Source organism: Ambystoma mexicanum, chromosome 8 (genome assembly GCF_040938575.1).
Source record: "Ambystoma mexicanum isolate Mex_15411 chromosome 8, UKY_AmexF1_1, whole genome shotgun sequence".
In the NCBI taxonomy this organism is placed as follows: domain Eukaryota; kingdom Metazoa; phylum Chordata; class Amphibia; order Caudata; family Ambystomatidae; genus Ambystoma; species Ambystoma mexicanum.
This window is the reverse complement of record NC_090929.1, coordinates 33,610,139-33,637,793: the sequence shown is the minus strand read 5'-3', so window position 1 is coordinate 33,637,793 and position 27,655 is coordinate 33,610,139. Positions and strand designations below refer to the sequence as shown.

At 52.9% G+C, this 27,655-nt stretch overlaps 1 protein-coding gene across 4 annotated transcripts in view; it reads right to left on the bottom strand.

Moving 5' to 3' along the window:
* MIGA2 (mitoguardin 2) overlaps positions 1-26,650 on the bottom strand; it is a 288,693-nt gene extending 262,043 nt beyond the window's left edge. For 2 of the 4 annotated variants that reach the window (XM_069609212.1, XM_069609215.1), the window contains exons 1-3: positions 26,520-26,650; positions 10,093-10,335; positions 5,978-6,176 (exon numbers count right to left, since the gene is read on the bottom strand). In XM_069609212.1, coding sequence (XP_069465313.1) covers positions 5,978-6,176; positions 10,093-10,188 — 295 coding nt within the window. In that variant the 5' untranslated portion in view covers positions 10,189-10,335; positions 26,520-26,650. Of the gene's footprint in view, positions 1-5,977; positions 6,177-10,092; positions 10,336-26,318; positions 26,500-26,519 lie in introns of those variants that run through there. The other 2 variants (XM_069609214.1, XM_069609213.1) reach the window with 2 other exon arrangements.
* Between the last annotated feature and the right edge of the window lie 1,005 nt (positions 26,651-27,655).

Here is a 27,655-nt window from a genome sequence, read left to right as displayed (position 1 = left end):
TCAAAACGCAGGTGCTGATGGAAATCTGGGGATTGAAGAACTCAGGGGTGACAGGATTCACCATCTACCCAGCCCCACGACGCGTACACTAGGGTTGACTATTTGTTGTTGCGTAAAGGGACAGAAGAGAGGGCCTTCAGGCTTTGAGCTAGACAATGCAGCCAGTAGTGATTATGAAAGATATGGTGAGCCAAGTAGAGATGTAATGACAGTCGCTGGAAAGATCGGGTCTTCACAGAGGATGTATGAGATAAGAGATTATTTCCAATTGAATGACCAATGAGAGGTTTACATATGTACTGTATGGGAAGCAGGAAAGGAGACTTGGAGGGGCCTACTCATACTCGAAGGGGCAGGAGAAAGAGGGAGAGGGCCTCACTGGAGGGAACTCTGGAGGGAAGACATTGTGGCGTTGGAGAAAGTGCTGCAGGGGCGGGGGGGCTTGCAGGACACCATACTAGTACTGAAACAGAAGAGACAGGAGTTGAAATCCTTGACGACAGGTGAAACAAATTTCTCCAACAAAACCTTTATGACTATGTTGGCAGCACAGCGTAGAATACAAAGATCGATGAGATGCGTGGATGAGATAATGGAGGAAGATGGCAAGGTCAATTCCACCCCGGTGGAAATAATTGGCAGCTTTGCAAGGTTCTACACAAAACTATATGAGAAGGAAAGAGGCGAGTCTAGCGAACGGGTAAGGGAGTATGTGAGTAAGCTTGAGCTTCCCAAAATAACTGTTGAGGAAGTGTGCCAACAGGAAAAGCCCCAGAGGAAAACAGATTTACAAACTCGTTCAAAAAATAATATGCTGGCATAGCAGCACCATATATGGCTAAATTATTCAAGAATATTTTGGAAAAGGGAGAAGCCCTGCCCTCGTTCTGTCAGGCACTGAGCTCGGTAATACCTAAGGAGGGAAAAGACCCAGCAGAGTGTAAATCGTAGAGACCGATATCCCTCTTGAATGTATTTATTCATTTACAAGGCGCCGAAAGCCACAGGCATCAGGGCACAGGAAACATTGACACAATACGAACATAAAAACAGGACAAATAGACACATAAATGAAAAGAAAAATATTGGTTGAAATGCTGCCTAAGGGAGAAAAGTCAACCGACTACTTAAAAAGAAGGGTTTTTCAGAGTTTCAAAATGATTGAAGATCTCCTTCCAATCTAAGCACTGCAGGCAGAGAGTTCCAGTAGTTTGACGCTTTAACTGGAAAAGAACTCCCTAGACCCTTTGCGCGTCTAAAGCTGGGAACAGACACCTGCAGCTGATTAGAGGAACGCAACAATCTGCTTGGACAGTGATTTGAGTTATGTGGGGGCTGATCCAGAGACATCGATGGACCATGGTGCAAGCTTTGAAGTTTATGCGTTCCTGTATTGGAAGCTAGTGGATGTCCCTCCTGTGCTATGAAATGTTTACCCTTCTAGAGATTTTCTTGACGATACACACCGCGTCGTTCTGGAGGGTTTGACATTTTTTCAGATTGTACAGTGAAGCTCCAATCACTAATGAATTTTGATAATCAAGCCTCGACAAGATGCTTGCACGAGCAAGGAGTGCACAGTTCTTTTCTGTAATATTCGGACGGATATTCTTGAGCAGGCCAAGTTGGAAACTAAACTCTGGCTCACCTGGTTGACATGGACATAGGGTATTCAGCTGGAGGCCTCACTGAATGCCGATGTTTTTACTCTGCTCTGAACTGTACTAACGCTGCTCACAATTTGAAAACTTGTATAGACCTTACTTAGTTTAGCCAGGGACTGCCTGGATCCAAAAGCAAGAAGCTCAGGGTTGCTGCCGTTCAGGCAGAACCATCCATATTTCAATTCGATCATAGACATGATCTAAGGCAGTCGAGTCGAGGGAGTAGTCTCTGCTAACTTCCAGCAGTAACTGAGTATCATCTGCGTTTTTTGTAAAATAAATGCCCAGCACCTCCAAAAGCAAGCAGAGAGGTCTGATGTACAGATTAAAGCAGACAGGCGACAAACACGCTCCCTGCTTGTGGATGCAGAGATCATTACTAGGTCACTGGCCTCTAGTCTCAAGACTGATGCCTAGATAAGTGCATTTGGACCGGGTAGGGTTTTTATTCCTGGGCGACAAGACACGACTCTGCGGAATGTACGCAAGCGCGCAATCTGATGGAGCTGTCTGGGGGCAATGTGGCGACCCAGTACTCGGCGTGGAATAAGCTTTCAACCAGGCAGAATGGGGATTTGTACATGGGGTATTGAAAGAAATAAGAGGTTAGAAAGAGGATCCAAAATGGCTTAGCAGCCTTATACTAGTGCCCAAGGGCCTGGGTAGTAGAAAACATGAAGAAGTCGATAAAGTTCAGCCTACATAGGGGTACAAGGCAGGGTTGCGCTCTCTCTGCCTTACTCTTTACCGGGAATGTGTGCAGATGACATTATGCTACATTGGACAGATCCTCAGACCTACATCTCAGAAGCATCGTTAACAATTGAAAAATATAGCTCTCTGGTTTTAAAGTGAATATCAAGAAATCTGTACTTTTCCCTTTCAGTAGAGAGCCGCATACTGACATTAGTGATCAGAGCCACCATAGCAGCTAAGCTAGACTATTGCAACGCGCTCCTAGCCGGCACCTCCATAAAAAATCTCAACAGACTCAAAATCACCCAAAATAACTCACTAAGAGCTGCCTTAAGCATTCTAAAAAGGGACCACATATCACAAGTTAGAAAATCTGTCCACTGGCTCCCAGTCAAAGACTGCATCACATTCAAAATTCTCACAAGCACACACAAATGCATTAACCTCACAGCTCCGCCTTACCTTTCTGACACCCTATCCAGATCCATATCAAACAGGCCTACCAGAACAAACTACACCAACCAAATCACTGTACCGCCCATCAACCAGGCCAAAGCTGAAGGGATAGGCTTCCCATATAATGCGCTCCCCACTGCCCTCAGAGCAGAAACCTCTCCCCCCTCCTTTCAAAAAAACCTGAAAACTGCTCTCTTCAACTAACTGACCACTACTGTCCCACTCCTCACCCTTCCCCGAGTATACATGTTGTCATAAACTGTTTCATGCATAATGTGCAGTAACTATGCTTGTATGTTTGTATGCCCGTATGTTTTCCTATGTGTAACTAAGTGAAGATTTTCTTCTGTAACAAGCGCCACGATGCCCTTGGGCTGGTTTGCGCTTTACAAATATGAATAAATAAATAAATCTAAAAAAGCACCAATTTTATGAGGAGCTGGATGAATGGGTAAACATCCCTCTCATAGATGGGTAGGCTGAATGCACTTAAATGAACGTACTACTAAAAGGTCCTATATCTGTTCCAGATGATACTGGTTCGGGTCCCAGAACAGAAATTGCAGGAAGCAAAGGGTAAGATCACTCAATTTCTTTGGCAGAGAAAGAAAAAGAATTCCATACAATACCCTAATTCTTCTGATGAACTCGGAGGTGTAGGTCTACCAGACATGGAATGCTATTGTAGGGCCTCTCAAATGAGAGGGTTGCCCACCTACTCACCTACTGGTCGATAAGTCTAAACAATCGGGCTACCTGAGAACTACTGGATGAGGCCGGTTACGGTAGAGGTGTGGCTCTCGGTGCCGGGAAAGAAAATATCGAAACAGAATCTGGAACCATGCTATATTGGGCATGAATTGGGAAATATGGAACATGAATGGGGGGGGGGGGGGCACCTTGGCCTTCACCTCTCAGCCAAATATGGAGCCTGCCCATTAGAGACAAAAACCCGGACACACAGAGGTTCCAAACTTGGTTTGAGGCTGGATTAGAGAGAGTAGGTCATTAATGGAAGGGAGACACATTCATCTCCATACAGGAGGTACTTAATATTGATAAATTATTAGCATTCAGTTATCTGCAAACATGGGGGGGGATTACTACAAACAAATGGAAGGTAGAAATACAGAGCAAGTTAACACCCACAGAAAAAATACCTAATACGCATACTAGCTCAAGGGGTCCGATTTTGTATTTATATGCCTCGTTAGTTATTGCAAAGGTGGAGGAGATAGAGAGGCTGAAGGATAAGTGGGGAAGAGCCTGGTGTGGAAATGTAGGATTGGAATGTGGGCAAGCAGTGCATGAGAGGCTGAAGGATAAACGGGAAAGAGCCTGGTGTGGAAATGTAGGATAAGAATGTGGGTAAGCTGTGCACGAATACCCATAAGATGTCAATTGCTTGTCAGTACAGATTGCATGGAATTAAATGATTACATAGATGGCAATATGACCCAGTGAAATTGTCGAAAATCTTCCAACGGGAAGCCCTTTTTGCTGGAACAAATGTGTGGAAAAAAGCCCCTTATAGGCATATGTGATGTCTAGGGTGGAACGTTTCAAGTTGTATGCTACTAGCCAGTCATTAAAAAGGCACTTGCCACCTCAATTCTATACATACAGACAGCACACCATTCATTACTCGCCAAAGGTAAATTATCACTAGCCAATGGCTAGTGGCGAGTGGGCATTTTGCGCCCTGTGTGATGGTCATGTAGCAGATTACAGTGCTATTGGAGGGAAGGTCTGTGGTGGATCAGGGAGCTGGAAGGGATCCCTAGCAGACTGGACCCAATGCTGGGCTGCATATGGCGCACTTTCATTATTGGTTTCCAAAGCCTGCTTGACCCGAACGTGGAAAGGTAAGTCCCTGCCGGGTGAACGAGACCTTAAAGTAGGGGATATGTTTGATGTAGAGAAATCTGGCTATGATACACAAAGCTCAGAAATCAAGAGACACAGTTCCCCTTCAGGAAGAGCTGCATTATCGCCTCGAGCCGAATGAACTCTGCTGAGCAGCCTTGATGCCCCCCACCCCAGAGTTCACAGCAGACGCGATGCCCCGCCGCAGTGTACTGAAAGTGAAAAGAAGACAGACACATGCCGGCTCTCGTGTACCCTGGAACAAGGGCTTTCCCGCACCTATATGGGGGGCGACTATGATGGCAACAATGTGCAAACATGTGTAATATTTCATTAACATGTAATAAAGAACGTTCAAAAAATATTTTTTTTAAAAAAAGGACACCAGCTCAAACGCTGGCCACCCACACACTGCAGCGCACTACTGCGCTAGAAGTAGGTTTGCACTTTAAATGATAAAGTAAATAAACAAATGCAGACCGCACAGGGACAACACAAGCATGCCTGCGGCACACAGGCTTGCAGCGTAGTCACGCAAAAGATCAAAGTCGATATCAATCAGATGATTAGCGTTGCCATAAAGTGCTGCCGACAATTGATTGCATAAAACTGGGAACGAGAGGATCCCATTGTGAGCAGCTGTGGTGGGGGGGCAGGGCCATGAAACTGTTCATTGGACTGTACTGCAGACATAGGGGGGTAAAAATGCATGGTTTGAAAACAATTTTACACATGCTGAGAAGCTGCAATACAATACCATCCAGGAGAGGAGTGAAGCACAGAGGAACATTCTGCAAGACCCTCCGTGTAATCCTATACAATAAAAAGCCCAGAGCTGCACCTGCACCGGACCACCAAAGAGGTCTTGCCAGCTTTTAACACCAACAACGTGTGCCAACCCGGCCGACTGCCCCCAGACTTCTGCATCCTCCCCGTCGCCCACGGAAATCCATGGACTTTTGCTCACTGGAAACCTACTCTTGATAAACTCCTCATGTCTCCTCAACAAATACCCTTCTACTCCTCATGCAAATACCCAGACATGAGGTCTTTAGCAGCATACATACCTAGAGACCTTCACACCCAAGAACCCCTCTCTCTGCAGGAACTGGCGCATCCATGCAGGTCCAAGCGCACTGACTCAGTGAGGATCGCTGCTGACCCATCCATCAATGGCAGGTACCCACATCTTTGAACACTAAAGAAACCAACGACCAGCCAATCCCAGCGTCTCTCCTCGCCCCCTTTCACACAAGGGTCCTTAATGCTTTGCCCATCGATTGAGCTCTCCTCACCTTTCCTCGCAGAGGATCCTCGCCGGGCAGGGAGAACTGGTGCTGGGATGCCCACATTTGTCTTCTGGGTGATTTGCTTCCTCTTCCGCCGTCGGCGCTTCAGCTGGTGGGCAGCCAGAGCCAGGGCCATGGTGCCCAGAGCAGTGGCAAACAGCACCTTTCTTAACCCCGGAGAAATCCTCAACTGGGAGAAGACAGACTGCAAACAGAGACAATGTTAGAAAGGGAGAGGCCAGCACTGGGGAGAAAAAGCAGGAGCAGCGAAAGATGGGAGAGGGAGCGCACCGACGTGACTTGCTATCCAAGTCTGTGTCACGCGACATCATCAGCCAGCAGAAGAACGGCTACAAACAGTGGAGATGGGAGACGTGCACATACAGGAGTATCAAGAGTTCTAGGGACGCAGAGGAAAGGGTGAGGTGGCTAAACAACAAGACACCCAAGGAAGCATAGAAGAAAATTCCACCAGGTCATGGAAAAAAGCCATTATAACACTACAGAACAAGCACAACGTAAATCAAGATAAAACAGGATGAAACCCAGTGCAGGACCAAAACATAGCACGAAACACAGGGCACAAATGGAATAAGCCCACAGCCCTAAGATCAGAGACCTGCAAGCCTGATGGGGCATAGAGTTACTGATACACGAATGAGAAGTAGCTACTCAAAAGGGACAAAATACACTACAGTCATGATCGTCCACCAAAAACAAAATACATCCTACCCAAACCCAGATTTGCGAAACCAAAACCGCTAATCCTCCACAGGCACAAATGCTCTATGGTACTCAATGAAGAAATAAACATAACTGAATCCACAAGAGCGTCAGTGCAACCAACAAGAGGCCAACACCCAAACACATAGATGATCCTTTCCACCCTCCCTCCAAGACGGGACATAGAGATCAGCCACAACGAGAATTTGGCAGGTACTGGCTCACAAATGACAGGGACAGAAAACACCTTCCAGGTACAATTTACCTCAACAGCACGGTGCACGGACTGTTTGCAAAACACCAAACAAGGACAAAGCATAGAACCCAGACCCAAATAAGCACCTAGGTTGGCACCAAGAAGAAAGTGCAGTAGCGATACGCATGGGCCCAGTACAGTGCAGACATGCAGAACACAGCCCAAGTATATATAAATCAACAATCAGACAACTTCTGGGGAGGCTGAAGTAGAGAGGAGAGAGTGGGAGTTAAATGCCACCAACAAATGGCAGAGAAGCCGAACTGGACACAACAGGAAGCTCCATGGAAAGAAGGGAAACATCATACCTGCCTATGTCACGGAGTCGCACCACGAAACCCCAAATCACAAAACAAGGATTCAAAGAGCACAATACAGGGTGCCCAGGTCACTAGACAGCGGGCTAGAAGAACTTGAGAAGCTGAAGCAAGCCGCGGCAGCAGATACTATACAAGACACAGGAAACAAGTCAATGTTACTGTTCACAATCTACCTTTCACTGGAGCATAAAAGCAAAGTCCTTTACCATCAGTAAATGGAATATACAGCCTGAAATGGCAGTTTTGGAGATAAACCTACAACCATGATATCAAAATCATTTGAGACACGGTACAGTTCCCCATTGAATGCCACCCACTGAGATGAATGCCAGGAGTTAGAGATAGCCCCGTCCACCCCATAGCGCCTCATGAAAGTCAACAAAAACAAGAAAGGCAAGAAGGGGGTATAGAGATAAGGCAGAAGTGTAAAATCCCACCTATCAACACCTCTATCTCCCTTCCAATTCAACCAAGAAGCTTTCCACAGCCTTGCAGCAGAGAGGGTCAGCTTCCAATCCAGAGCAAACATCGTGACAGGTGGTGACCGGAGTGAAAGGACACGGACTGAAAGAGGCGACTTTGCCAGGGAAGGAAATAAGCAGATCAATGTCAAGGAAAGGTCCAAGCTAGGCTCGAACAGAAAAGAAAGATGCAGCCTAAACTCAACCATCAATAGCCATGGCAACAAAAACACTTCACCCTGCGCAAGGCCCGAGGAATCCATGTACCATGCAGAAGAACAATAGGAACCTCACTTGCACAGATATTAACAGACAGCTCTCCCCTAGGCAACAGCAACAAACAATAAATCACTGTCAGCCCCATAGAGAAATCTGCAACAGGAAAGACAAGAAATGCACAAGCTCCCACCAAAATACCAACCTGCAACACACGATCAATGGTGGTGAAATCCTACGACAAATAGAAACCTTTCTACAAAAACCACATTGCCACAACCCCAAGGGAGGGCGAGCAGCTTCCGGAGACATCGGAAACCTCAAAAAGGCTGCAAGTGCAGCCCTTGCAGTCACAGCCACACAAAAGACGTCAGTAAAGACAGGGGAACACCTGGTGTGGCTCGCCTTGCAGAGGATTCCCACCAGACTGAGCCAGCAATCTAACCGAAAGAACCAGACACAGGAAATCAAAGTGCATAACGTCTTAATGCCATGAAAAATGTAAATCAGTGAAGATCAAGAAAAAGCACCAAGACATAAGTAAACTCCTCAAAACACGTTCTTTAAGAAACGGTGGAAGGGGCATAGAAAAAGGGCACACCATGGCTTAGGGCTCATAGCAGGAACTATATCAAAATAACACCTCTCACGCCTACATAAGTGTCGATAAGAAAGGAGGTCCATGCCAGACAAGCACCTGTCAACACATTACAGAGGCAAGAAATTGTGATTAGAGACTTCCAACACCCCTTTGCATGTACCAGTGACCATGGCAGAGATAATGGAGGACCTGAAAACCCCACAAATCAGGCAGCAAAAATCAATGAAATTATCAAATACAGCACCTCCACATTACTTTCAGCAATATTAATCTCCTGTATTTAGCACTCATCCAAGGCTTTGCCCCAAAATGTGGGCATTGGGGCTGATCACCTCTACATAGTGACCACGTAGATCCAAAGAGCTTTCGGTGGGTCTGCAGGAGCAGCAATGTAGGACTCAACAAGGAAATCCAGACGCGCCTCAAAAGGAGGCTTCCAAATGTGCACTGACCACTAGCCATTGGCTGCTGTCAATGGACTCTTGGCAAGGAGAACACACTCTGCTGTGTGCATGTGGAGTATTACGGGAGAAGTGACTTTATGCGCAACTAGTAGCTTGCAGGCCGAAACGTTTACCCCTGTAGAGACAGTGAGGTCATACACAAGAGCCGAATAGGTTTACCCCTGTAGAGACAGTGAGGTCAAGGCACAAGACACAAACTATGTATACACAAAATGCACACTAGTAGATTAATACAAATAGGGCGCCCAGAGAGGGCATCATTTACAAGCTTTTGACTCTACATCGTGCACACCTCTGTTCCTAGACAGTTAGAAACTGGTAGAAAATCTTCAAGAGAATGTACACAATGTGGATGGACCCCTTCAAGCAAGGGCCGAGGAAGAGAAGGATGTCCCCTTAGCTCAATTCCACTCAACACTTGGAAATCACTGGAGACCAGTCACTGGCACCCAAAGATCAGTTGTCTTCTGTACACAGAGAACTTCATTATTTTGTTGACATCAGAAAAAAGGCTACAACAAAGCACGATAATCATCAAACATTCCTCAAAATGACAGAGCCCGAACATACACAAAGCCAAGGTCCAAGTGATGTTCGTCCACCAAAGACCCAGAGGCTAAACCAACAAACACCAGTTCCACTTAGAAAGGGAAACAGGGCAACACGCGTCAATCTACACCCACCAACGAACAGCATTAAAGGCCTTCGGAAATGTCAGCAAAGGCCGGCGAGCATTCCATGCCTTGAAAGTGAAACTGCATGGCAATAAATCCCCTCTCAATCCCCCCCCCAAACACACACCTCTGCTTGCCTCCCCCCCAGTGAAGACCCCGAGATGCTAGTACACGCTACAGAATATATGAAGGCTTACAACATCATAAAATACCACAAAATCCCATGTGTCAGGAATTTATAGTAAGGATTCAAATGGAAGCCAGGCAGTGGTACTTTTACTGAGTCACGAGAATGAAGCCATATTGAATGGAGACCGAGGGGAGAGCACAGGACACACAGGCAGAGGAGAGAGGACACAGGCAGGGAGCGCAGGAGTACGTGCATGGCCAGCTCCAAGTTCCTCACATGTCCAAAGGTAGAGTACAAGAAGACAGGGATCTCTGCTACAGTCATGGCGAGCGCCTGGATTATTGAGACACCGTCAGTCCTTCTGTAGGCCATGCTGAAATGCCGGCGCCTTGGAGGTGTTTGCAGGCGTTTCAGTAAGATGAGTGTTGAAGACTGCACACGCAGTGTGCACACGGCACGGAAAACGCAAACACCATCTCAGGCTTCAACGCTCCTGGAGCGAAGTCAACACTGCAGGCTCTGGAAGAGAAAACATTCTTCAAAAAGTCACTCAAAACAGTCAGGGACAAAGCCATGTAGAGCAACAAATACAATTCAGAAACACATAAAGCAACTAACTGGGCACAGCAGAACTCACCCATTGCTGCAGGCGCGACACAGCCACCTCAGTCAACTACAAACCACACATATAGCTGCCACCCCCCTAAAAAGAGCTATCTCACAATTACCTCACTGACCACTATAAACCCAGCACAAAACCACCCAGAGCTGCAAAATAATAAAGCACCTTACACGGAGCCAAACTCCAGCATGGCCTTCCAACACAGCGAGAGCCAGCATACCCCTCTGGATATCTACACACACACCACAGCCCTCACAACACGCAAGTCAAGCAACCCCAACTCAAAAGGCAGTATTCAGCCAAGTCCCTCACACACAGCTACAACCCCACCAGCTTCCTCAGGCACAGCCAAACCCAGTACAGCCCTTCACCCACAACTAGAAATCCAACAAAAAGGTACATGTGCTGACTTGGACTCTCTCGGTGCACGAATAAAAGAATCAGGAGAAGGGCCAGACTCTGGAACCTCCTCCCAGCCAACACCAGACTCTTCCCCCTCATCACGGAATGGCACCTCCCTCAAATGTAGGTCCACACACCCCCCACCTAACCCGAGACTGGGCGATCTGCCTCCTCAGGCTGCTTGTAGATTCTTTGCTGCCTAATTGCCCCCCCTCCCATTGTTAACTCCCCGCACTGTGTCCTTTTCCCCCTATGATTGTGAAGTGTTCCGTTGCTTTCTGAAGCTAAAACCCCGCTCAAAAAAATACCCTAATATTAATAATTCCAGCACATCCACCACTGAAAAGCTTGACAGTGATCCTTGCCAATTGGAAGGTTTGGTGTTGATGAGCATGTGAAGACAGGGATGGGGCAGCAGCCAGTGGATGGTGGTTATTGGAGGAGGGGCATAGTGTATTACCCATTAACCCCTTCTCCCCCACTGTGTAATTGCACGTCTGTTTTAGGCCCACATCTCACTGTCACTACAAGGCTACGACTCATGTAATATTACAAAGTTACGAGTTGTGCAGCACGTAATCCTCTGCTATCACAGTTACTTACATTGTATCCCTTACACTTGTAATACTAACAGTGAAAAAGGCACAGCCCATATTTGCAATAAATTGCATTGAATCCCTGAACGCACATGTTCCGTTTGCCAAGCTTGATTTGGCATTAAGATTTGATATAAATCATTTATAACGCGCCTGTACACAGTGTTTCTAGGCGCGACAAGACAAGGGAAGGAAGACCGAGGGAGGACCAAACAAACTATCTTACTAGGCCTTGTGTCATTCAGATCGTGCAAGTGCGATAACGCAAAGTGCAGGGGAGGAGAGGGGAAGTGCCGGGGGGGGGGGGGGGGGAGTGCAATCAAGCAGCATTGCTCTGAGTAAATGCAGCCAGAGGAGCCCGGCTCTGGGTAAGTGCAAGGATGCATGGGACTGTAGGGTTTCAGTTACAGCCCCTAAGTGCACAGTAGACCCGGAGACAGTGGGGGGGAGATTGATTATGGAGGAGCCTGGTACCCAGTGAGACTCTGAGGGTAGCCAGGCAACCAGTCAGCGCAGCAGACAGGTAGGTCAGCAGGGGAGGGAGCGAGAGAAAGCAGAGGCGAAAAGGATAGACGGTCATCACTTGTTGCTAGGATGGCAACATTGGCACGGGCAAAGGCAGCGCCTGAAGGTGCAACCAATCGCATGGGGTCCTTAAGCACACTTCAATCAACTGTTCACTCGCTCCACTTTGCCAGGCCACGTTTCTTATGTCGCTTTGCAAATGTGCGTGGGCATTACAAACTGTGCCATCCGGCCCTCAAGGTGACGGGTGCCTGTCTCGGAAACTGTCTCCCTCCTGCCCCCGCTACACTCCCTCTTCCACAACCGAGGACACATCTTGAGAGGGTAGTAGGCAGAGTTCTATTTCCAAACATGTCACTTCCTTGTCGGGCACAGCCATATGTCAAATGGAACTCACACTGGAATCAGGGCCAGGACCTGCTTAGAATTAGCCACCCTGTGCTAGGATAGTGCCTCGGCTTATCGTGGCTATGGTGTCCTTCTTGAAACAAGCTCATCCATATCCTACTGGAAGTCAAGGGTATGCACCCAGCAGTGTGTTCGGTCCAACGCTTCAGCGGCTCTGGTACCTAGCAGTGGCCCCTGCTTTCCCTCCTCAGCAGCTCTGGGCTCTGCAGGCATTCAGGAGAGCCCTGGGGACGTGCTGGACCTTTCTGCAGGTGCTGAGAGGGCACAGGGCAGGCACCTAGCAGTGACCCCTGCATTCCCTCCTCAGCAGGTCTGGGCTCTGCAAGCATTCAGGAGAGCCCTTGGGACATGCTGGGCCTTTTTGCAGGTGCTGAGAGGGCAGGTACCCAGCAGTGGCCCCCGCTTTCCCTCCTCAGCAGCTCTGGGCTCTGCAGGCATTCAGGAGAGCCCTGGGGACATGCTGGGCCTTTCTGCAGGTGCTGAGAGGGCAGGTACCTAGCAGTGGCGTCTGCTTTACCGCCTCAGCAGCTCTGGGCTCTGCATGCATTCAGCAGAGCCCTGGGCACCTGCTGGGCCTTTCTGCAGGCACTGGGGGGGGGGGGGGGCAGAGGACGGGTAATAGCAGTGGCCTGGCTTTCCCTCCTCAGGAGCCCTGGGCTCTGCAGGCATTCAGGAGAGCCCTGGGGACATGCTGGGCCTTTCTGCAGGTGCTGAGAGGGCAGAGGGCAGGTACCTAGCAGTGGCCCCCGCTCTCCCTCCTCAGCAGCTCTGTGCTCTGCAGGAATTCAGGAGAGCCCTGGGGACATGCTGGGCCTTTCTGCAGGTGCTGAGAGGGCAGGTACCTAGCAGTGGCGTCTGCTTTACCGCCTCAGCAGCTCTGGGCTCTGCATGCATTCAGCAGAGCCCTGGGCACCTGCTCGGCCTTTCTGCAGGCACTGGGAGGGGGGGCAGAGGACGGGTAATAGCAGTGGCCTGGCTTTCCCTCCTCAGGAGCCCTGGGCTCTGCAGGCATTCAGGAGAGCCCTGGGGACATGCTGGGCCTTTCTGCAGGTGCTGAGAGGGCAGAGGGCAGGTACCTAGCAGTGGCCCCTGCTTTCCCTCCTCAGCAGCTCTGGGCTCTGCATGCATTAAGGAGAACCATGGGGGACATGCTGGGCCTTTCTGCACGTGCTGAGAGGGCAGAGGACAGGTAATAGCAGTGGCCTGGCTTTCCCTCCTCAGCAGCTCTGGGCTCTGCAGGCATTCAGGAGAGCCCTAGGGACATGCTGGGCCTTTCTGCAGGCGCTGAGAGGGCAGGTGCCTAGCAGTGGCCCCTGCTTTCCCTTTCAGCAGCTCTGGGCTCTGCATGCATTAAGGAGAACCATGGGGGACATGCTGGGCCTTTCTGCACGTGCTGAGAGGGCAGAGGACAGGTAATAGCAGTGGCCTGGCTTTCCCTCCTCAGCAGCTCTGGGCTCTGCAGGCATTCAGGAGAGCCCTGGGGACCTGCTGGGCCTTTCTGCAGGAGCTGGGTGGGGGGCAGAGGACAGGCAATAGCAGCGGCCCCTGCTTTCCCTCCTCAGCAGCTCTGAAGTCTGCATGCATTCAGGAGAGAGCCAGGGACGTGCTGGGCCTTTCTGCGGGCCTTAGGAGGGCAGAGGGCAGGTACCTAGCAATGGTCCCCCTGCTTTCCCTCCTCAGCAGCTCTGGGCTCTGCATGCATTCAGAAGAGCCAGGGGCATGCTGGGCCTTTCTGCAGGTGCTGAGAGGGCAGAGGGCAGGTACCTGGCAGTGGCCCCTGCTTTCCCTCCTCAGCAGCTCTGCAGGCATTCAGGAGAGCCCTGGGGACATGCTGGGCCTTTCTGCAGGCGCTGGCAGGGAGGGGGGGGCAGAGGATAGGTAATAGCAGTGGCCTAGCTTTCCCTCCTCAGCAGCTCTGGGCTCTGCAGGCATTCAGGAGAGCCCTGGGGGACCTGCTGGGCCTTTCTGCAGGTGCTGGGAGGGCCGAGGGCGTGTACCTAGCAGTGGCCCCTGCTGTCCCTCAGCAGCTCTGGGCTCTACAGGCATTCAGGAGAGTCCTGGGGGACATGCTGGGCCTTTCTGCAGGCGCTGGGAGGGAGGGGGAGGGCAGAGGGAAGGTACCTAGCAGTGGCCCCTGCTTTCCCTCCTCAGCAGCTCTGGGCTCCGCAGGCATTCAGGAGAGCCCTGGGGACCTGCTGGGCCTTTCTGCAGGAGCTGGGTGGGGGGCAGAGGACAGGCAATAGCAGCGGCCCCTGCTTTCCCTCCTCAGCAGCTCTGAAGTCTGCATGCATTCAGGAGAGAGCCAGGGACGTGCTGGGCCTTTCTGCGGGCCTTGGGAGGGCAGAGGGCAGGTACCTAGCAATGGTCCCCCTGCTTTCCCTCCTCAGCAGCTCTGGGCTCTGCATGCATTCAGAAGAGCCAGGGGCATGCTGGGCCTTTCTGCAGGTGCTGAGAGGGCAGAGGGCAGGTACCTACCAGTGGCCCCTGCTTTCCCTCCTCAGCAGCTCTGCAGGCATTCAGGAGAGCCCTAGGGACATGCTGGGCCTTTCTGCAGGCGCTGGCAGGGAGGGGGGGCAGAGGATAGGTAATAGCAGTGGCCTAGCTTTCCCTCCTCAGCAGCTCTGGGCTCTGCAGGCATTCAGGAGAGCCCTGGAGGGACCTGCTGGGCCTTTCTGCAGGTGCTGGGAGGGCCGAGGGCGTGTACCTAGCAGTGGCCCCTGCTGTCCCTCAGCAGCTCTGGGCTCTACAGGCATTCAGGAGAGCCCTGGGGGACATGCTGGGCCTTTCTGCAGGCGCTGGGAGGGGGGGGGGGCAGAGGGAAGGTACCTAGCAGTGGCCCCTGCTCTCCCTCCTCAGCGGCTCTGCAGGCATTCGGGAGAGCCCTGGGGACATGCTGGGCCTTTCTGCAGGTGCTGAGAGGGCAGAGGGCAGGTACCTAGCCGTGGCCCCTGCTGTCCCTCCTCAGCAGCTCTGGGCTCTGCAGGCATTCAGGAGAGCCAGGGACATGCTGGGCCTTTCTGCAGGCCCTGGGAGAACAGAGGGCAGGTTACTAGCAGTGGCGCCCTGCTGTCCCTCCTCTCAGCAGCCCTGGGCTCTGCAGGCATTCAGGAGACAGCCAGGGACGAGGCGGGCCTTCCTGCAGGCGCTAGGTGGGCAGAGGGCAGGTACCTAGCAGTGGCCCCTGCTTTCCCTCCTCAGCAGCTCTGGGCTCTGTGTGCATTCAGGAGAGCCAGGGGCATGCTGGGCCTTTCTGCAGGTGCTGGGAGGGCCGAGGGCAGATACCTAGCAGTGGCCCTGCTGTCCCTCATCAGCAGCTCTGGGCTCTGCATGCATTCAGGAGACCTGGGGACATGGTGAGCCTTTCTGCAGGCGCTGGGAGGGCAGAGAAGAGGTACCTAGCTTTGGTCCCTGCTATCCCCCTATCAACAGCTCTGGGCTCTCCAGGCAAATGTATCTATTTAGGAGAGAGGCAGGAACATGGCGAGCCTTCCTGCAGACGTGGAGCGAGGCAAAAGGAGGGGACTGCATGTTTGGCATCATTCCATCCTAGTTCCTGTTCCAGGGTGCCATCTAATATTCACATGTGACATACCCCATTTCTTTTCACTGTCACGCCTTTGTCCCCTCATATCCCTCCTCCCTTAATCCTCTCCTGAGTAATGTCAAACTCCAAGGAGGCATTATTGAGCACCATACATGAGCACCGCGAAAAGCAGCTACAAAGCACAGTTCAGGGGCAACACAGGTTTGAATCCCGATTCCACGCTTAGAAACCCATCTCTGGTATTAAGCATGTCATAAAAGAACAATTACAATCCCTCACACTCTCCTTAAAAGCTCACACCTGTGAACCCAACAGCAAACCCATCTCTCTTGCTTACAAACAGAGTTATAAACCCGGGAACCTCACCAAATCCAGCAGATCTCATCAAAAGCACAAGTACCTCACCAAGCACATCCTCTTACAAACACAGCATTGCAAACCAGACACCTCACTCACCGCACCAAACCCAGCACTACCACCTCACACAAAGCACCAAACCCAGAAGAGACATGGCACACAGGAACAATCCTGGATTGGCCTCTGAGAAGAAGCTACAAACCACATATAACCCCTCACACACTCCTTAAAAATCCAACAGAGGAACGGAGAAAGGACTCCAGCAGGACGCAGGGCAGGAACAAACGAAACTGGAATCCAGGACACTCTGGTACATACCACATTCCATGTCAATGAAAGACAGCCGTAGCCACGGCCACCCACCTGCACACCTGCAATCACACGCTACTTGAAGACATCACACAACACCTCTAGCATTAGAAAGCAGCTAAGTTCCACGATAAAAGTTCAGTCTAGCTGGACACATGATCAGTCTCCTGGACTCTCATAGTCTCACTATAACCTCACAGCACCCATCCACAAGCCTGCTCAATATGGGTGGCAAGCAGGGACTTGGCCACCCCTACTACCCATCCACAAGCCTGCTCAGTATGGGTGGCAAGAAGGGACTGGCCGCCCCCACTAGCCACCCACAGGCCTGCTCAGTATGGGTGGCAAAGGGTGGCAAGCAGGGACTGGCCACCCCCACTACCCATCCACAAGCCTGCACTACCCATCCACAAGCCTGCTCAGTATGGGTGGCAAGCAGGGACTGGCCACCCCCACTACCCATCCACAAGCCTGCTCAGTATGGGTGGCAAGCAGGGATTGGCCACCCCCACTAGCCATCCACAAGCCTGCTCAGTATGGGTGGCAAGCAGGGACTTGGCCACCCCCACTAGCCATCCACAGTCCTGCTCAGTATGGGTGGCAAAGGGTGGCAAGCAGGGACTGGCCACTCCCACTACCCATCCACAGGCCTGCTCAGTATGGGTGGCAAGCAGGGACTGGCCACCCCCACAAGCCTGCTCAGTATGGGTGGCAAGCAGGGACTTGGCCACCCCCACTAGCCATCCACAGGCCTGCTCAGTATAGGTGGCAAGAAGGGACTGGCCAAAAGGCACTAGCCATCCACAGGCTAGCTCAGTATGGGTGGCAAGCGGGGACTTGACCACCCCCACTACCCATCCACAGGCCTGCTCAGTATGGGTGGCAAGAAGGGACTGGCCACCCCCACTAGCCATCCACAGGCTAGCTCAGTATGGGTGGCAAGAAGGGACTGGCCACCCCCACTACCCATCCACAAGCCTGCTCGATATGGGTGGCAAGCAGGGACTTGGCCAACCCTACTTTCCTGCATATTGGCTGAAATGCACACCCGCATTCTAAACTCCTCTGGCCAAATCTCCCTTTCGACCGACTTACGTCCCTCCAGGTTGTTAACCAGAAGCACTTTGAGCCAATAAGAATGGACATAGGCGCTATATAAACGTCATACCAGATTAAATTAAACACGCAGCCGCAAACCCAGCATTCCCGTTTACACTCACAGCTACAAACTCAGACACTTGACACACATCAACACATCCCATCACAAGCGCACGGCCACACACCTCACAGGCAGCACCAAACCAAGCACTCCCACCAAATCAGCACATCACCTTATAAAGCACACCTCACATACAGCACCAAACCCAGCACACCTCACAGACAGCACCAAACCCAGCACACCTCACAGACAGCACCAAACCCAGCACACCTCACAGGCAGCACCAAACCAAGCACTCCCACCAAATCAGCACATCACCTTAGAAAGCACACCTCACAGACAGCACCAAACCCAGCACACCGCCTTACAAGAACACAGTACCAAACTCAGAAGAGACACTGGATAATCCAGGATTGCCCCCTCAGAAGCAGCTTAAATCAAAGCACGACCCTCAATGTGCACAGCTACAAACCCACCGCACATAGGTACAAACCCAGGATAGCCCACCACATACAAACAAACCCAGCGCATACACCTTACAAGAACATAGCATACAGCGCCAAACCGAGGACACGCTCCTTACAAGCGAGTAGTACACACACCCACAACCCAGTAAAAGGCAGGGGCAAAATGACAATAAAGGGCAAGTGCATGGCTGCCGAATAACGGGCCAGCCCTGGGGTTGGGGGCAGAATGGCCGGGAAGGCAGAGCTAGTGTATGGGGGCTGGGAGGCAGAATGACCGGAGATGCAGGAAGAATGATAGAGCTCAGGAAAGAATGACAGGGGAAGCATTATGAGAGGTTTCAGGGCAGGAGAGCAAATTGACAGGGGCAGGCAAGTGCATGAGGCCAGAATAGCCAGAGTCGGGGCAGGTGCATGAGGGCAGAATGGCACGGGACAGGGCAGGTGCAGGAGGGCAGAATGGCACGGGACAGGGCAGGTGCAGGAGGGAAGAAAGGCAGGAGACAGGGCAGGTGCAGGAGGGCAGAATGACAGGAGACAGGGCGGGTGCAGGAGGGCAGAATGACAGGAGACAGGGCGGGTGCAGGAGGGCAGAATGACAGGAGACAGGGCGGGTGCAGGAGGGCAGAATGACAGGAGACAGGGCGGGTGCAGGAGCGCAGAATGACAGGGCAGGTGCAGGAGGGCCGAATGACAGGGGTCAGGGCGGGTGCAGGAGGGCAGTATGACAGGGGACAGGAGGACAGAATGACAGGGGTCAGGGCAGGTGCAGGAGGGCAGAATGACAGGAGACAGGGCGGGTGCAGGAGGGCAGAATGACAGGAGACAGGGCGGGTGCAGGAGGGCAGAATGACAGGGCGGGTGCAGGAGGGCAGAATGACAGGGGACAGGGCGGGTGCACGAGGGCTGAATGGCAGGGATCAGGGCAGGAGGGCAGAATGACAGGGGTCAGGGCAGGTGCAGGAGGGCAGAATGGCAGGGCGGTTGCAGAATGACAGGGCGGGTGCAGGAGGGCAGAATGACAGGGGTCAGGGCAGGTGCAGGAGGGCAGATGCAGGAGGGCAGAATGACAGGGCGGGTGCAGGAGGGCAGAATGACAGGAGACAGGGCAGGAGGGCAGAATGACAGGGGACAGGACAGGAGGGCAGAATGACAGGGCAGGAGGGCAGAATGACAGGGGTCAGGGCAGGTGCAGGAGGGCAGAATGACAGGGGTCAGGGCGGGTGCAGGAGGGCAGAATGACAGGGGACAGGGCGGGTGCAGGAGGGCAGAATGACAGGGCGGGTGCAGGAGGGCAGAATGACAGGAGACAGGGCAGGAGGGCAGAATGACAGGAGACAGGACGGGTGCAGGTGGGCAGAGTGACATGACACAGGGCAGGTGAAGGAGGGCAGAGTGACAGGACACAGGGCAGGTGCAGGAGGGCAGAATGACAGGGGACAGGCGGGTGCAGGAGGGCAGAATGACAGGAGACAGGGCTGGTGGAGGAGGGCAGAATGACAGGGGACAGGGCAGGTGGAGGAGGGCAGAATGACAGGGGTCAGGGCAGGTGGAGGAGGGCAGAATGACAGGGGTCAGGGCAGGAGGGAAGAATGACAGGGGTCAGGGCGGGTGCAAGAGGGCAGAATCACAGGGGACAGGGCAGGTGCAGGAGGGCAGAATGACAGGGGACATGGTGGGTGCAGGAGGGCAGAATGACAGGAGAAAGGGCGGGTGCAGGAGGGCAGAATGACAGGGGACAGGGCGGGTGCAGGAGGGCAGAATGACAGGGCGGGTGCAGGAGGGCAGAATGACAGGGGTCAGGGCGGGTGCAGAATGACAGGGGTCAGGGCAGGTGCAGGAGGGCAGAATGACAGGGGACATGGCGGGTGCAGGAGGGCAGAATGACGGGGGTCAGGGCGGGTGCAGGAGGGCAGAATGACAGGGGTCATGGCGGGTGCAGGAGGGCAGAATGACAGGGGACAGGGCAGGTGCAGGAGGGCAGAATGACGGGACATGGTGGGTGCAGGAGGGCAGAATGACGGGTCAGGAGGGCAGAATGACAGGGGACAGGGCGGTTGCAGAATGACAGGGGTCAGGGCAGGTGCAGGAGGGCAGAATGACAGGGGACAGGGTGGGTGCAGGAGGGCAGAATGACAGGGGTCAGGGTGGGTGCAGGAGGGCAGAATGACAGGAGGCAGGGCGGGTGCAGGAGGGCAGAATGACAGGGGTCAGGGCGGGTGCAGGAGGGCAGAATGACAGGGGTCAGGGCGGGTGCAGGAGGGCAGAATGACAGGACAGGGAGTTGCAGGAGGGCAGAATGACAGGAGACAGGGCGGGTGCAGGAGGGCAGAATGAGAGGGGTCAGGGCTGGTGCAGGAGGGCAGAATTACGGGACAGGGCGGGTGCAGGCGGGCAGAATGACAGGGGACAGGGCGGGTGGAGGAGGGCAGAATGTCATGGCAGGTGCAGGAGGGCAGAATGACAGGGGTCAGGGCAGGTGCAGGAGGGCAGAATGTCAGGGCAGGAGCAGGAAGGCAGAATGACAGGGGTCAGGGCAGGTGCAGGAGGGCAGAATGTCAGGGCAGGTGCAGGAGGGCAGAATGACAGGGGTCAGGGCGGGTGCAGGAGGGCAGAATGTCAGGGCAGGTGCAGGAGGGCAGAATGACAGGGGTGAGGGCGGGTGCAGGAGGGCAGAATGTCAGGGCAGGTGCAGGAGGGCAGAATGACAGGGGTCAGCGCAGGTGCAGGAGGGCAGAATGACAGGAGACAGGGCGGGTGCAGGAGGGCAGAATGACAGGGGACAGGGCAGGTGCAGAAGGGCAGAATGACAGGAGACAGGGCGGGTGCAGGAGGGCAGAATGACAGGGGTCAGGGCGGGTGCAGGAGGGCAGAATGACAGGGGTCAGGGCGGGTGCAGGAGGGCAGAATGACAGGGGTCAGGGCGGGTGCAGGAGGGCAGAATGACAGGGGTCAGGGCGGGTGCAGGAGGGCAGAATGACAGGGGTCAGGGCGGGTGCAGGAGGGCAGAATGACAGGAGACAGGGCGGGTGCAGGAGGGCAGAATGACAGGGGACAGGGCGGGTGCAGGAGGGCAGAATGACAGGGGACAGGGCGGGTGCAGGAGGGCAGAATGACAGGGGTCAGGGCGGGTGCAGGAGGGCAGAATGACAGGGGACAGGGCGGGTGCAGGGCAGAATGACAGGAGACAGGGCGGGTGCAAGAGGGCAGAATGACAGGAGACAGGGCGGGTGCAGGAGGGCAGAATGACAGGAGACAGGGCGGGTGGAGGAGGGCAGAATGTCAGGGCAGGTGCAGGAGGGCAGAATGACAGGGGTCAGGGCAGGTGCAGGAGGGCAGAATGTCAGGGCAGGAGCAGGAGGGCAGAATGACAGGGGTCAGGGCAGGTGCACGAGGGCAGAATGTCAGGGCAGGTGCAGGAGGGCAGAATGACCGGGGTCAGGGCGGGTGCGGGAGGGCAGAATGTCAGGGCAGGTGCAGGAGGGCAGAATGACAGGGGTCAGGGCAGGTGCAGGAGGGCAGAATGTCAGGGCAGAATGACAGGGGTCAGGGCAGGTGCAGGAGGGCAGAATGTCAGGGCAGGTGCAGGAGGGCAGAATGACAGGGGTCAGGGCAGGTGCAGGAGGGCAGAATGTCAGGGCAGGTGCCCTACCCTCTCACTACCCTCATAGCAAACAATAACCAAAATCATTCGCAAATGCTGATGCTGGGCGACTTCAACATCGGCTTTAATGAGCCAGACAACAAAAATGCCCTCGCCATAACAGCTATTCTAAATGACCACGGCCTTACACAAAAAGTCCTCTCCCCCACACATACTAAAGGACGGACCCTTGACTGGGTATCTGAACTTAACTGCAACATAGTCATTACTGACATCACCCCTCAACTATGGACCGACCACCACCTAATAAACTTCACTGCCACACTTGACCTGCTCAGCCCTAAAATTATCAAAATGATACCACCACTTCCCACTAGAAGTAAAAAAGACATTACCACAGAAAAACTTATCCCCCTTCTCCTCCCCACTATCAATGGCCTGAAAGACAACACTGACCCAGACACCTTAGTAGACACCTTTAATAAAGCCATGTCTCATGCTCTAGACACGATTGCACCCCCAAAACTACGTAAAGCTAAACAAGAAGCCCACCTTAATGCTTGGTTCACCCCCCAGCTTAAAGACCTGAGAAATCAGAAACGAAAACTCCAAACTATCTGGCGTAACTCGCCCACCGACGACAACAAGGCTAACTTAACCCAATTTACTAAACTTTACAAGTCTGAAATTATCAACACTAAAAAAAATGTATTCAATAACAGAATTACCAATGCCAAATCTAATACTAAGGAACTCTTTGCCATCCTCAGGGAAATGGAATCTCCCATCCAACCTACTGATACAATTCCCAAAGACAAGATATGGTGCACGAATATCCAGAATGCCCTATCAAATAAAATTGCCACCCTCCAACTTAAAATAACTAATAAAAAGGACACCCTCTCTCCCACTGTTCAACAAGTACCACTAGTGACTGAACCCAATACTATCCCCCCTTTTAGCTTTAAACCTATCTCTATCATCGACACTGAGAAGGTTATACTCTCACTGAAGCCTTCCAACTGCAAGGGTGACAGTTGCCCTGCCCAAATAATAAAGGACGCAGCTAGAGACTTAGCCCCATTTATCTCGAAGCTCATTAACTCCTCCTTCAAATCCAACACAGTGCCAGCCAACCTAAAAGAATCGTGGGTCCTCCCCCTTCTTAAAAAACAAACCCTTGACCCTTCCATCCCGACTAACTATAGGCCTATCACCACTGTACCCTTTCTACTAAAAATCATCGATAGAGTGGCCTATCTCCAAATTCAAGATTACTTAGAATTCAACCATCTACTTGGCTCACGCCAATCGGGCTTCCGCCCCCTCCATGGCACCGAAACAGCCTTAATAGATCTTAAAACTAAAATGGATGAATTTAAGGATAGTGGTAAAACAGCGCTGCTGCTCCTACTGGACCTGTCAGCAGCTTTTGATCTGGTGGATCATGCAGTCTTATGCAACCACCTCAAGCTCGCTGCCAACTTCACAGGAGAAGCTATAGCATGGGTACAATCCTTTCTAGCCAACCGCACCATGAGAGTGTTTTCCACATCCACCTGTGCCGACCCCATCCAAATTACATGTGGAGTCCCTCAGGGCTCTTGTGTCTCACCCACCATGTACAATATCTTCACCAAGCCACTGTTTGACAAGTTGGACAGACTGGGTGTCACCTACACAAATTACGCAGATGACACCCAGATCCTCATACCCCTTTCGGGCAACTATGGAGCGGACCTGGCTTTGGTGAATAAAATCTACATCCTCATTCAGGCATGGATGGCCACCCATGGCCTCTGCCTGAACGACGATAAAACTGAAATATTGCTCCTCGGCTCAGACCATAACCTTTCTAAACTCACCCCGGACTATGCCTCATTCAACATCGACAATAATACTATTAAGGTTATGCGCGAGGTTAAAACTCTAGGTTTTTACCTCGATTCAGCTCTCTCCCTCAAAAAGCAAGTGAACTCCCTAGCCTCCACAACCACTTACACGTGTAAACTTATCCGTGCTGCCAGACCCTTCCTGTCAAGTGCCAGCTGCCTCACCTTGGCCAATGCTCTTGTCATGTCCAGACTGGACTATTGCAACGCCCTATATTCAGGTGCAAACAAGGCGGTCACAGACAAACTACAAAGATTACAGAATAATGCTCTTAGAGCAGCCCTGAATATCCCACGTAGAGAGCACATTTCCAAACATCGGACCGAGGCACACTGGCTCAAGATCAAGGACAGAATCTTCCTCAAAACCATCTCTCTCACAGCCAAATGCCTTAACAACCAAGCACCCCCATACCTAGCTGAAAGAATCCTATGGAGGTCCTCTAACCGATCGACAAGATCTGCCAACACCTACTTACTTGAAGTCCCTAGATTTAAACTCACCACGGCGGGTGGATCTAGCTTCCCAGTCAGAGCTGCCCAAGCATGGAACACACTCCCACTTGACCTTAGACGCCCCCTACCTTACACTAGATTTAGATCTAATGCCATCAAATGGCTGCACAACAACGATTGCAACACCTGTTAAGACAACATTCCTCTGCGCTTCCTCCTGCTGATCCTACATGTACTGCCTCACCTGTATCACCTGCTGTAAAGTATCACTTGCTGTAAATTACCACTGTTTTTGTAATAGGCTGTGTTCAGGCCTCTGTAACTAAGTTTCGAATCTACTTGTTTTGCTGCGCCCGACTGCCCACGGGCTTGGAGCGCATTAATAAATAAATAAACAAACAAACAAACAATGACAGGGGTCAGGGAGGGTGCAGGAGGGCAGAATGACAGGGGTCAGGGCAGGTGCAGGAGGGCAGAATGACAGGGGTCAGGGCAGGTGCAGGAGGGCAGAATGTCAGGGCAGGTGCAGGAGGGCAGAATGTCAGGGCAGGTGCAGGAGGGCAGAATGACAGGGGTCAGGGCAGGTGCAGGAGGGCAGAATGACAGGGGTCAGGGCAGGTGCAGGAGGGCAGAATGTCAGGGCAGGTGCAGGAGGGCAGAATGTCAGGGCAGGTGCAGGAGGGCAGAATGACAGGGGTCAGGGCAGGTGCAGGAGGGCAGAATGTCAGGGGTCAGGGCAGGTGCAGGAGGGCAGAATGACAGGGGTCAGGGCAGGTGCAGGAGGGCAGAATGACAGGGGTCAGGGCAGGTGCAGGAGGGCAGAATGTCAGGGCAGGTGCAGGAGGGCAGAATGTCAGGGCAGGTGCAGGAGGGCAGAATGTCAGGGCAGGAGGGCAGAATGACAGGGGTCAGGGCAGGTGCAGGAGGGCAGAATGTCAGGGGTCAGGGCAGGAGGGCAGAATGACAGGGATCAGGGCAGGTGCAGGAGGGCAGAATGTCAGGGCAGGTGCAGGAGGGCAGAATGACAGGGGTCAGGGCAGGTGCAGGAGGGCAGAATGACAGGGGTCAGGGCAGGTGCAGGAGGGCAGAATGACAGGGGCCAGGGCAGGTGCAGGAGGGCAGAATGTCAGGGCAGGTGCAGGAGGGCAGAATGACAGGGGTCAGGGCAGGTGCAGGAGGGCAGAATGACAGGGGTCAGGGCAGGTGCAGGAGGGCAGAATGTCAGGGCAGGTGCAGGAGGGCAGAATGTCAGGGCAGGTGCAGGAGGGCAGAATGACAGGGGTCAGGGCAGGTGCAGGAGGGCAGAATGTCAGGGGTCAGGGCAGGTGCAGGAGGGCAGAATGACAGGGGTCAGGGCAGGTGCAGGAGGGCAGAATGACAGGGGTCAGGGCAGGTGCAGGAGGGCAGAATGTCAGGGCAGGTGCAGGAGGGCAGAATGTCAGGGCAGGTGCAGGAGGGCAGAATGTCAGGGCAGGAGGGCAGAATGACAGGGGTCAGGGCAGGTGCAGGAGGGCAGAATGTCAGGGGTCAGGGCAGGAGGGCAGAATGACAGGGATCAGGGCAGGTGCAGGAGGGCAGAATGTCAGGGCAGGTGCAGGAGGGCAGAATGACAGGGGTCAGGGCAGGTGCAGGAGGGCAGAATGACAGGGGTCAGGGCAGGTGCAGGAGGGCAGAATGACAGGGGCCAGGGCAGGTGCAGGAGGGCAGAATGTCAGGGCAGGTGCAGGAGGGCAGAATGTCAGGGCAGGTGCAGGAGGGCAGAATGACAGGGGTCAGGGCAGGTGCAGGAGGGCAGAATGTCAGGGGTCAGGGCAGGTGCAGGAGGGCAGAATGACAGGGGTCAGGGCAGGTGCAGGAGGGCAGAATGTCAGGGCAGGTGCAGGAGGGCAGAATGTCAGGGCAGGAGGGCAGAATGACAGGGGTCAGGGCAGAATGACAGGGGTCAGGGCAGAATGACAGGGGTCAGGGCAGGTGCAGGAGGGCAGAATGACAGGGATCAGGGCTGGTGCAGGAGGGCAGAATGTCAGGGCAGGTGCAGGAGGGCAGAATGACAGGGGTCAGGGCAGGTGCTGGAGGGCAGAATGACAGGAGTCAGGGCGGGTGCAGGAGGCTACTCCCGGGAAGCAGTGCATGGGGTGCGGGATGAGGGGCCGGACAGACTCACGGGGAGGCACTGCAGGGAATAAGCAGAGGGCGAGGAGGCCTGCACTGGCAGCCCCACCCCCCTACCCCTGGGGGGAGGGGCAGGGCAGAATCCGGCGCGCAGGGTCGGCTGGTCGAGGTTTAGATCTGGGTGGCATCAGGAACCAGTGCTGCCCCTCAGTGCCGCGCTCCCCACGCCCCTTCACCCTCCGCCGCCGCTCACCCTCCATCCCCCGAAGGGCAGCGTCTCCTCCGCGCTGCGCAACCAAACACGCCACCAGAGGGCCTGTGCGTCGGGAGACGGGCACAGAGCTCAGCCAATGGCAGAGCCGCCTCCGCTGCCAGGATCTGCGCACCACGGGCCTGCTTCACCGGAGGGCGGGGCTTCCGGGTCCTCAGAGTTTCAGATTGGCTGTCCTCCCTTCAACTGCGGGTGACCAAGGAAAGGGGCGGGGCTACGCTTAAAGGCACAGGCCGCTTAAAGGAAGGGACACTGTTATGTGCCCCATAGTCTGCTTCCATGCACATATAGGCTGGCACAGGCTATTGACTCACTACCATGAGTGTGTGGGATGCCCAGGATGGCATGTTTTGCTATATGCCTGCTCTAAGCCACATGGTCTGCCTCAGGTTTGCAACCCTACAATGTGTTATCCTATGGCATGTCATCTTTTAAGTTGTACAACATGTTTTGTATTGTCTTTGTCTTGCTCTGTTGGATCAACATTTTCTTTTCCCAAAGCTAAATGCAAGTTGCCCAAAATCTACCTGAGTTTTGCTGTTTTTTTACTTGCATTTTGAAGTGTAGGCGAATGCTTGTTCAATTACTCAAATAGGCTTTATTTTGTACCTATATATTAGATTGGGAATACTAGTAAGTGGGGACATGAACGTCATCCCTCTCCTTCTCCGTCCGCCTCGCTTGCCACGATTCTACATATGCCCTTTCCTTGGCAGAGCATCTTGAGATTCTTAAGACTCAGCATAGTCACTCAAATATCTGGGTCTTCCAAACCTTGATGTGTCAGTGGCACATCTGTATTATATGCCAAGGAAAATGTGCTCCCAAAGAAAGGTGTATTACATCTACCACCTCTCTTAACTTTACTACCATTCCACCCCCTGCTTTCATCTACATCCTTTGTCAGTATCATCGCTCTCTTCTTCTTCCACACTCTACCATCCTTTGTTCCCACAGCATGTTTGAAAACCTGGACAACCTCAATGGGGTTTGACCATTGACATCCATCCTCCCTCAACACAACCTGTAACTTGATCCTGACCCAACACCCAACTCACAGCACTTTCACTCTTTTGAAACGGCTATTGTCAAGCTGCAATGTTTTGGTTAATTGTCTT